Genomic DNA, 11,811 nt, shown 5'->3' with positions numbered 1-11,811 from the left:
CGGTGAGTTCAAGTCACCTGGCTGACTTAAATGTGTAACAACTCTCCCTGTGTTGTCTCTGTAGTGAGACAGAGACATGTGTAATGCTCCTGAAGGTAACGTTTCCTCTCTCTCCTGTCATGGTGTCATCAGTCCTGTGTTGTCTCTGTAGTGAGACAGAGACATGTGTAATGCTCCTGAAGGTAACGTTTCCTCTCTCTCCTGTCATGGTGTCATCAGTCCTGTGTTGTATATGTAGTGAGACAGAGACATGTGTAATGTCCCTGAAGGTAACGTTTCCTCTCTCTCCTGTCATGGTGTCATCAGTCCTGTGTTGTATATGTAGTGAGACAGAGAAATGTGTAATGTTCCTGAAGGTAACGTTTCCTCTCTCTCCTGTCATGGTGTCATCAGTCCTGTGTTGTATATGTAGTGAGACAGAGACATGTGTAATGTCCCTGAAGGTAACGTTTCCTCTCTCTCCTGTCATGGTGTCATCAGTCCTGTGTTGTATATGTAGTGAGACAGAGACATGTGTAATGTCCCTGAAGGTAACGTTTCCTCTCTCCTGTCATGGTGTCATCAGTCCTGTGTTGTATATGTAGTGAGACAGAGACATGTGTAATGTTCCTGAAGGTAACGTTTCCTCTCTCCTGTCATGGTGTCATCAGTCCTGTGTTGTATATGTAGTGACACAGAGAAATGTGTAATGTCCCTGAAGGTAACGTTTCCTCTCTCCTGTCATGGTGTCATCAGTCCTGTGGTGTATACAGTATATCTCAAAAGTGAGTACACCCTTTAGATTTTTGCAAATATTCTGTTATATCCTTTCAGGGGATAACATTATCCTACTGAAACTTTGATATAACTTAAAGTAGTCAGTGTGCTGCTTGAATAACAGTATAGATTTATTGTCCTTTGAAAATTACTCAGTACACAGCTGTTAATGTCTAAACAGCTGGCAACAAAAGTGAGTACACCCCATAGTGAACATGTCCTAATTGTGCCCAATGATGTTGTTTTCCCGCCCTGGTGTCATGTGACTCGTTAGTGTTACAAGGATTCAGGTGTAAATGATAAGCAGGGCTGTTAAATTTGGTGTTTTGGGCACAATTCTCTCTGAATGCTGGACAACATGGCACCTCATGGCAAGGAACTCTCTGAGCGGCTGAAAAAAAGGATTATTGCGCTTCACAAAGATGGCCTTGGCTATAAGAAGATTGCCAACACCATGAAAATGAGTTGCAGCACAGTGGCTAAGATCATACAGCGGTTTTCCAGGACAGGTTCCACTCGGAACAGGCCTCGCCAGGGTCGACCAAAGAAGTTGAGTCCACGTGCTCAGCGTCATATCCAGAGGTTGGTTTCCAAAAATAGACGTGCGAGTGCTTCCAGCATTGCTGCAGAGGTTGCAGAAGTGGGATGTCAGCCTGTCAGTGCCCAGACCATACGCCGCACACTGCATCAAATCGGTTTGTATGGCGGTCGCCCCAGACAGAAGCCCCTTCTGAAACCGATGCATAAGAAAGCCCGCAAACAGTTTGCTGAAGACAATGAATCCAAGAACATGAGTTACTGGAACCATGTCCTGTGGTCTGATGAGACCAAAATAAACCTGTTTGGGTCAGATGGTGTCCGGCGTGTGTGGCGGCACCCTGGTGAGGAGTACCAAGACAAATGTGTTTTGCCTACAGTCAAGCATGGTGGTGGCAGCATCATGGTCTGGGGCTGCATGAGTGCTGCCGGCACTGGGGAGCTGCATTTCATTGAGGGACACATGAATTCCAATATATACTGTGACATCCTGCAGCAGAGCATGATCCCCTCTCTTCGGAAACTGGGCCGTAGGGCAGTTTTCCAACATGATAATGACCCTAAACACACCTCCAAGATGACAACGGCCTTGCTGAAGAAGCTGAAGGTTAAGGTGATGGACTGGCCAAGTATGTCTCCAGACCTAAACCCAATTGAGCACATGTGGGGCATCCTCAAGAGGAAGGTGGAGGAGTGCAAGGTGTCCAACATCCGTGCGCTCCGTGATGTCGTCGTGGAGGAGTGGAAGAAGATTCCAGAAGCAACCTGTGCAGCTCTGGTGAATTCCATGACCAGGAGGGTTAAAGCAGTGCTAGATAACAATGGTGGTCACACAAAATATTGACACTTTGGGCACAATTTAGACATGTTCACTATGGGGTGTACTCACTTTTGTTGCCAGCTGTTTAGACATTAACAGCTGTGTACTGAGTAATTTTCAAAGGACAATAAATCTATACTGTTATTCAAGCAGCACACTGACTACTTTAAGTTATATCAAAGTTTCAGTAGGATAATGTTATCCCCTGAAAGGATATAACAGAATATTTGCAAAAATCTAAAGGGTGTACTCACTTTTGAGATATACTGTATGTAGTGAGACAGAGACATGTGTAATGTCCCTGAAGGTAACGTTTCCTCTCTCTCCTGTCATGGTGTCATCAGTCCTGTGTTGTATATCTAGTGAGACAGAGACATGTGTAATGTCCCTGAAGGTAACGTTTCCTCTCTCTCCTGTCATGGTGTCATCAGTCCTGTGTTGTATATGTAGTGAGACAGAGAAATGTGTAATGTCCCTGAAGGTAACGTTTCCTCTCTCTCCTGTCATGGTGTCATCAGTCCTGTGTTGTATATGTAGTGAGACAGAGACATGTGTAATGTCCCTGAAGGTAACGTTTCCTCTCACCTGTCATGGTGTCATCAGTCCTGTGTTGTATATGTAGTGAGACAGAGACATGTGTAATGTTCCTGAAGGTAACGTTTCCTCTCTCTCCTGTCATGGTGTCATCAGTCCTGTGTTGTATATGTAGTGAGACAGAGACATGTGTAATGTTCCTGAAGGTAACGTTTCCTCTCTCTCCTGTCATGGTGTCATCAGTCCTGTGTTGTATATGTAGTGAGACAGAGACATGTGTAATGTTCCTGAAGGTAACGTTTCCTCTCTCTCCTGTCATGGTGTCATCAGTCCTGTGTTGTATGTTGTATGTTGTATTGCACAAATGTTCTTCTAGTCGCGTCTTTGCATTGACTTCATATGTAATCGTGGAGTGCAAAACACCTGCTTCACGTTCGGTGTGAACGCACGTTACTGTTTGGATGGAGTGCCCCCTGGTGGCAGAAAGTATTATATGTTTAAAGGAACGCTCTGCTGTTTTATTATGTTTTCAGGGTTTGAGGATCCTCGCAGCCTCGTACGATAAGTCGGCCTTGTTGTGGCGGCTGGACGATTCTGTTCCCAAGGTAACCACGACAAACTACATGGAAACTTTCACACATTTTAATCTGAACATCAGTTTATAAACTCACTCAAATGACTTTTGGACGCTTTATTTTGACAGTTTTTTATAGTTTTTCTGATAATAAAAAATCAATAAATCCATTTCCCACCACAAATACTTGTGCTGCTCACGTAGCCTGTAGCCCAGTGAGAAATAAAACCCTAAACTTTAGTGCTATGCAACGTGCATGAATAATAACAAATGCATAATTTTATTTTAAACTCTGCTTTTTGTCAGCACTATATTCTTTTGGTCGTGGAAAATGACTTTTTACACGTTCACCAGTGTTCTGTGCAGAAACAGTTAATGTACTTATTCTTAAATATTTCCTGCTTTGTGACTGAAGCTATAGCCAGCCTCACTTTCTCACCTTTCACAATTAAAGCCCTTTACACTGCATAACTGCTACGGAACCTAAATTCACTGTCATTGTCTGTCTCACCTGTCTGTCTCACCTGTCTGTCTCACCTGTCTCAGTTGACTCTCACAGGTCACAGCAGGAAGGTAACAGCAGCCCGCTTCAGCGGTTGTCTTCATCAGGTGGTGACGGGCAGCGCAGACAGAACCATCAGGCTGTGGGATCTGCACAGAGCCGCCTGTGAGTCCGAGCAGTTACTGATCGTGTCGGGTTAACGGCCGATCAAAGCCGGAGATAAGTTCTCTTTAATCACGCAGTAGACGACCGGCTGTGTCGGGAACAGAATTGTTCGTACTTGAGTTGTTGTTATTGTTGTGTGCGTGTATCTCCGGCTTAAGGCGCCATTCTGTCTGCAGGTGTGCGGGTAGTTGAAGTTGCGTCGTACTGCAGTGACCTGATCTGCTCTGAGAACTGTATCATCAGCGGACACTTCGACTCCAAGATCAGAGTCTGGGACACCAGGTGACACTTCACTTATTCACAGCTTCACTTATTAATCACAAATTAATTCCTCCACCACTTCACTTCTTCACTTCCTCACTACTTTTCTCCCTCACCACTTCACTTATTCATTACCTCACTTATTCATCACTTCACTAATTCACCACTTCACTCATTCACCACTTCACTCATTCACTGCTTCACTTATTCATTACCGCACTTATTCATCACTTCACTAATTCACCACTTCACTCATTCACCACTTCACTCATTCATCACTTCATTTATTCACCGCTTCACTTATTCACAACTTCACTTATTCATTGCCTCACTTATTCATCACAAATTCTTTCCTCCACCTCTTCACTCATTCACCTCTTCACTCCCTCACCACTTCACTCCCTCACCCCTTCTCTCCCTCACCACTTCACTCCCTCACCTCTTCACTACCTCTTCACTCCCTCACCACTTCACTCCCTCACCTCTTCACTCCCTCACCTCTTCACTCCCTCACCACTTCACTACCTCACCTCTTCACTCCCTCACCATTTCACTACCTCTTCACTCCCTCACCTCTTCACTCCCTCACCACTTCACTCCCTCACTCCTTCACTCCCTCACCTCTTCACTCCCTCACCACTTCACTCCCTCACCTCTTCACTCCCTCACCACTTCACTACCCTCTTTACTCCCTCACCTCTTCACTCCCTCACCTCTTCACTACCTCTTTACTCCCTCAACTCTTCACTCCCTCACCACTTCTCTCCCTCACCTCTTCACTCCCTCACCACTTCACTCCCTCACCTCTTCACTCCCTCACCTCTTCACTCCCTCACCTCTTCACTCCCTCACCACTTCACTCCCTCACCACTTCACTCCCTCACCTCTTCACTCCCTCACCACTTCACTCCCTCACCTCTTCACTACCTCTTCACTCCCTCGCCACTTCACTCCCTCACCTCTTCACTCCCTCACCTCTTCACTCCCTCGCCACTTCACTCCCTCACCTCTTCACTCCCTCACCTCTTCACTCCCTCGCCACTTCACTCCCTCACCTCTTCACTCCCTCACCTCTTCACTACCTCACCACTTCTCTCCCTCACCTCTTCACTCCCTCACCTCTTCACTCCCTCACCACTTCACTCCCTCACCTCTTCACTCCCTCACCACTTCACTCCCTCACCTCTTCACTCCCTCACCTCTTCACTCCCTCACCACTTCACTACCTCTTTACTCCCTCACCACTTCACTCCCTCCATGTTTCTCCTCTCTGATTTAAACCTGCGACACCTCTCATTCATCCTCCCATCTCCCTCTGTTACCTAGCAACAGCTCAGCCCACAAGAACGCCCCCCTCCCCTCCCTGCAGCTGATGATTGACAGCTCTGTCTTCCAATCACACGCCAGCATCGACACTCCCTGAACCTCATTGGACAATTACTTTAAACCTACTGAGCTGTGATTGGTCAGAACTATTTATAACCATCTTTTTTATTGAATTTATGAATTCTTAGTATCTATTATTATGTGATATATATTTTTTTATATTATATCATACATTTATAATAATATAATATAGAATATTAATAACTTTACTTCAAGTGTTTAAAAAGGGATCTAACCAGAATACTCAAGACCATATAACAGAAAGCGAAACTAAACAAGACAAAATGTATTATAAATGAATTAATACAAATATAAAGAATAAAAGCAATAAAAAGACATTTGTACAGTTTAACATAAAAAAGCACAGAACTAAAAAAGGGTCACAGTAACAAAGAGATCCATTTAAAATCTAAAAACATTGAAATTACAGAAGAAATAATCAATGTTACATAGAACCATCTCTAAACTCTTCACTTGATCTGAGGACGTTTTGTCTTTCTGTGTTTGTATCTTTGTATATCATGTAAGTGACTTTACTGCGTTGGCTCTTGTTGTAAAGGACGGTCAGCTGTGTTCAGGAGATTCCTGCTCAGGGGAAAGTCACCTCGCTGGACATCAGCTCCGACCATCGGCAGCTGCTCAGCTGTTGCCGTGACGACTGCCTCCAGCTGGTCGACCTGAGGAGGCGGAGCAACGAGCGCATGTGCTTCAGGTAGAAACGAGCGCTTAATAAAGTTAGTTTGTTTGTTATGAAACAGATTCACAGACTCTGCTTTGTGTTTCTGTGTCAGAGCTGACGGCTTCAAATGTGGCAGCGACAGCACGAAGGCGGTGATCAGGTGAGTCCAATCATCCGCCGCCAGGCTGCGTTTACATGCACATAATGTTCCCGTTTTTACACTATTCCTGAAAAAGACAATATTGCTGCTAAGCTGTTTACATGGCTAATAAAAGGAGTATTCCTTTAATATTTCCACCTACATGCAGCCGTGCAAACTAGACATCAGTGAAATTCCTCGTTAATAATTCGCTACCACGGTAAAAACAAATAATAACTCCCATGTGCTTCAACATACACTCCTCTATTACTGATCACTTCTGTCAGGAGGTTCAGCAGCTCATCATTCATCTAATATCTATTTTATATTAAAAACATCTTCAAACTGTTTCTCCCCACAACCTACGTTTTACAAGACAACATTTGAACACATCATGATAACGTTATAAATTACTGAATTGAGCTTGAACGCACCGAAGTGCAACTTCGCTCCACCGACTGCTAACAGCTAACGTTAGCTAGCTCTCCTGCAGATTTCAGCACAGATGTTGTTCACGATGTAACATCAGTATAAATAGTGAGCGTCTCTGGACGCGTCAGTGAGTTTACTGCGTCACAAACACATTTTCTAAGCACCTGCGTTACTGTATAAAGTGATTACTGTCACTTCTTCGGTTCTCGTGACAGCCTTACTGCACACTGCACGTAAAAGGGTTTCCAAGGTTTTGCAGCAGTGGTGGTAGATCTTTATGTAGCAGTGGCACTAACGCAAGAACAAACACTGTGACACGATGGAGACACCACGATGTTGTTTGTTACGGCACATCAGAGGTCAACGTGTCGGTGGCGGGTTCAGCCTTCACAACTCAATTAAAATGTCCTTTAGTGTAATATTTAATTTCTCATGTTCACACAATGTCTCCGCTCATCTTGTATATGTGTATATATAAATATATATATATTTATATTATCTTATAAATGCATAATCTATAAGCTTGTCTGTATATTAATTATTTAATAAAGTAAAATCAAATGCTATTAAATATGCATTACTTTCATAAAAAAAAGAATCCTAGTAAAGATGTATTATCATAAAGAAATTAAATGTTATTAAATGTGCGTTATCATAACAAAATGAAGATGAAATGCTATTAAATATGTAAATAAAATGAGTAGTAGATTATGACGGACAGGCCCGCTGCCGTTTCATTCAACGCATCATTTATTCATCGGCTTTATTGTGTTATTATTATCTGATATCGATGAATGTGTTTCTGAATCAAAACATTTCTGCAGAGCGAGGAGACGTGGCTCAGTTCTGCAGTTTCCACGACAACGGCAGGAAAGGCTTTGTGTCTGTTCAGCTCTCTGACAGAAACACTAAATACATAAACGTGTTAACACGCACGCACGCACGCACACACACACACACGCACACACACACGCACGCACACACGGGGCTCCCTGCTGGGAACCAATCACGACCAGTAAATCATCATGACCGGTGCATTGTTTGTGAAAGAGCATGATATTGAATAGCACCTACTTAGTAAAGTCAAGTTTCAAGTAGTTGTGTACGGTGTTGCCAACTTGGCGACTTTCTCGCTAAATCTAGCGACTTTCCAAACCCTCTTAGCGACTTCTTACTTAAAGCTACTAGCAACAAATCTAGCGACTTTTTCTGGTGTTATTGGAGACTTTTGGAGACGTGACATGAAGCACGTATAGTCCTGCAGTTACTGTCCTCACGGAGCAGCGCGTGCTGCCGTGAACCCTCCGCCGTCCCAAAGCTCTCACAGGCGGTCAGTGTCACAGCAGCCTCGCGCAGCAGCTGCAGTCAGAGAGACCCGCGTTCTCCCGCGTTCAGACTGCAAATGAATCGCGCATGCGCAAAACCGCCGCTAATCCCGCCTTTACAGAGCCGGATGTAAATGTTTCTCACTAAAATAAATAAAGTATTTGACTCACACAGCCTCCGTCACTTACTGTCTGCCTCTCTGTGACATGAGCTAAACATCTAGCTAGCTCACCATGTCTAAACTGTATACTCATAAATACAGAAAGGAGTGGGAACTAAACCCGTTTATTGGAGGTGATACACGGACATACTGCCTGTATTGTAAGGCTGGTTTCCACCTCAAACTTTGTGATATAAAAAACACACAACTCAAAAACTACTCAAAAGGCAAAAACCTCATAACAGTTCCACCCAAAGCAAGCTGCCATTAATGAGTAAAACAACAAGAATCAACAGAAGAAAGTTAATTTGTAGTTCTAAACATATTTAGGCTGCTTTTTAGTCACGTTGTCTCCCAGGACGTTACTCCTCTCCTACAGCCTCCATTACAATTACATGCAAATGGTAAACTATGCAAATTAGGCGATGACAACATTTAGCGACTTCTACCGTCTTTTAGGACAGACAATATCTACTTTCCTTACTGAGGAGTTGGCAACACTGGTTGTGTAATTCCTTGAATTAATTCTCTCTCTGCCTTCAGTCCAGACGGTTGCTTCCTCGCGGCCGGATCAGCTGACGGTGCAGTTTACATCTGGAACGTCTCCACCGGCAACCTGGAGAGCCGCCTCCCTGACAAACACAGGTAACAGACCCGAGATATTGATCAGCTGATCGAGCGAAAATACGATTCAGTCGGTCACAAAGTAGTACGATTTTATTATTTTTCCTTTTTAATCACTATAAGGTTAAATGGAAAGACTCGAGGCCCCATGCCGCTTCCCTGAGGTACTCCAGGAGTTAATAATTTAACCATATGGAGTCCAAGTACAGTAACTACTGTTGTACTGTTCCTTTAATTCTCCTCTCTCTTTAGTTCGTCCATCAGTGCCGTGTCCTGGTCTCTGTCCGGTGAATATGTCGTCAGTGTGGACAAGAGTCGGCGGGCCATCCTCTGGAGTGACATCTAACACGGCCAATCCACGAATAGGTCACGTTGTCACAGCAACACGCCTCGACATTAAAAAGAAACTGATCTGGGAGCTTTCAAAGGGAACATTTGTGGGGTTTTTATTAAGCTATTTGTTTATTGGACAAAAGGGATGTGAAACTTTCTGCTCGCTGCTTTTTTTGCACGTGCATTTTATAATCTAACTCTGGAGCAACAAGGGAAACGTTACCATAACATTAAGCTTTTTTACAGTTTAGGAGTTTTTAACTGGTATGAAACCGCCTCAATGTCACACTGAAGCCTCTGTAAGACGTACATAAGGAAAGGAGATTGTGGATATAGATAGACCCGTCACCGGGTTCGATTCCTCGAAAACATCAGACCAAATTGTTTGCGACACGCAGACTGGAAGAGTCTGTGTTTACATTTTCACCGTATACAAAGTTTTGCAGTGAGTTTTACGTTAGCCAGCTAAAAGGAAGCAGGAGGAGATTTTATGTTTTTGACGTTATGTTTAGTGTTTAGATACTGAGGCGGGACCAGCAAAGACAAAAATAATTGACCAAAGAACAAAATAAAGCTAAAAGGGACGCGATGGAGAACAGGCAAAAGCAAGAATCAACCTCGGTCGTGTGTAGTATATATATTTTATTAATGAAATATACTGGAAGACGTGGTTTTACATCAATATATGATGATAGCCAGATACATTACCTCATCGCTGTGCGTCAGCTGTTTGAAACAGAAAGATGCTATCAAAAATACGTTACTTTGTTTCACTCAACAAATGCAGGAACTAACCAGATCCAAGTCTTCCGACACAATGAAGGGCTGCTCATGGAAACACTTCCACTTCTGTCCACACGGGGCGCCTTCAAAACCTGCAAACAAAACATCAAAACATTTGTGAAACATTCCACAGAGGAGATATAGTGTAGAAACACGTAGACATAGGGTAGTATCACGTAGACATACGTAGAAACATATAGAAACACGTAGACACACGTAGAAACATATAGAAACATAGACATACGTAGAATCACGTAGACACACGTAGAAACATATAGAAACACGTAGACATACGTAGAAACGTATAGAAACACGTAGACACATGTAGAAACATATAGAAACATGTAGAAACATATAGAAACATATAGAAACACGTAGACATACGTAGAAACGTATAGAAACACGTAGACATACGTAGACACACGTAGAAACATATAGAAACACGTAGACATACGTAGAATCACGTAGAAACGTATAGAAACACGTAGAATCACGTAGACACACGTAGACATACATAAAAACATAGAAACACGTAGACATATGTAGAAACATATAGAAACACGTAGAATCACCTAGACACACGTAGACATACGTAAAAACATAGAAACACGTAGACATATTTAGAAACATATAGAAACACGTAGACATATGTAGAAACACGTAGACATATGTAGAAACATATAGAAACACATAGACATACGTAAAAACCTTCACCAGCCTCATCATACAACACATTACAAACAACATTTTAATGCGATGATACAGTTGTTTTGTGTGACTCCAGTTTTACGACGTCATACTTACTTGTAGGTTGAATTAAAAAAAGGAATAAATTACGAAGCCGGGGCGGGAGATATTCTGGGGAAAAAACTTGAATATTCTGAGATTATAAACTCCTAAATTTACTCAACGTTGCCACTGTTTGCCGTGTATGAACTGATCAAATTATACTTTGCAATAAGGAACATCTGGAGACTTTCTCCCAGAATCGGAATATTATATGATATGATTCTCACACGACGCCGGAGCAGTTTCCAAAGCAGAGCGAACGAAACAAACATTAGATCGTACATCACGTCTTCCTTCTACTTTTTCTGCCTCATATTTTGGCAGAAGTCATTTTATTTTCCGCGCAACAGAAGACATTTTTGGAAATATTATATTCTCTCACATTAGTTTTGACTAATAATAAGTCGTAAAGGACTCAAACTACCAACGACATGAGTTCTGAAGATTTTATTGCTGCGGCTCTTCAGTTCCTGGTCTTAGCATCTCGACCTCGCTGCGATGTTGAACTCGTCGTGTTTCTTCAGAGCTCATTCTTCTTCTCTCGCACTTTAATGGTCCAAACGCAGGAGTTGTAGAAGGAGAATGAACGCAGGTTCTGGTCCTGCAGCTCAGCTCGCATGAAACCGTTTCTAACAGCTGTGTTGTCGTTAAAAACCTCCGAGCTTCTGAACACATCTGAACACATCAACACAGTTACAGTTCATCTGCAGGCCGACGCACTTTGTATACGTAAATATTATTATATTATAATATTTAAAACAAAAAGGCAGTAGACCAAGTGCTTCAGAGAGAATTCAAATATAATGAAATAGAAAATTAAAACACTGCTAAATTTATGATTTCAAGAAAATGTTTATTTTGGTTGATAAGAATATTTGATGGATTTCTTTGATTCGCTCCTGAATTTTTGATATCTTTCTTTGTTTTCTGTTATTTATTTGTTGATTTATTATTTTGCTTGTTTTTGCTCATTAATTTTCACCTTCAGTGGATTTTCAAACAGAATCTTTT

General features: G+C 42.5%; 1 protein-coding gene across 2 annotated transcripts in view; it reads left to right on the top strand.

Annotated features, from left to right (window-relative positions):
• atg16l2 (ATG16 autophagy related 16-like 2 (S. cerevisiae)) overlaps window positions 1–10,358 on the top strand; it is a 20,572-nt gene extending 10,214 nt beyond the window's left edge. Inside the window, exons 11-18 of one of the 2 annotated variants that reach the window (XM_029445644.1) lie at window positions 1–2; window positions 3,181–3,252; window positions 3,768–3,888; window positions 4,065–4,170; window positions 6,095–6,247; window positions 6,327–6,374; window positions 8,815–8,916; window positions 9,148–10,358. The exon at window positions 1–2 is cut by the window's left edge and continues 69 nt beyond it. In XM_029445644.1, coding sequence (XP_029301504.1) covers window positions 1–2; window positions 3,181–3,252; window positions 3,768–3,888; window positions 4,065–4,170; window positions 6,095–6,247; window positions 6,327–6,374; window positions 8,815–8,916; window positions 9,148–9,241 — 698 coding nt within the window. In that variant the 3' untranslated portion in view covers window positions 9,242–10,358. Of the gene's footprint in view, window positions 3–3,180; window positions 3,253–3,767; window positions 3,889–4,064; window positions 4,171–5,475; window positions 5,615–6,094; window positions 6,248–6,326; window positions 6,375–8,814; window positions 8,917–9,147 lie in introns of those variants that run through there. The other variant, XM_029445645.1, reaches the window with a different exon arrangement.
• The last annotated feature ends 1,453 nt before the right edge of the window (window positions 10,359–11,811 follow it).

The sequence above is a fragment of the Cottoperca gobio genome, chromosome 13 (genome assembly GCF_900634415.1).
Source record: "Cottoperca gobio chromosome 13, fCotGob3.1, whole genome shotgun sequence".
Classification (NCBI taxonomy): domain Eukaryota; kingdom Metazoa; phylum Chordata; class Actinopteri; order Perciformes; family Bovichtidae; genus Cottoperca; species Cottoperca gobio.
The sequence above is the reverse complement of the archived record's forward strand: the minus strand, read 5'-3'. Positions and strand labels throughout refer to the sequence as shown.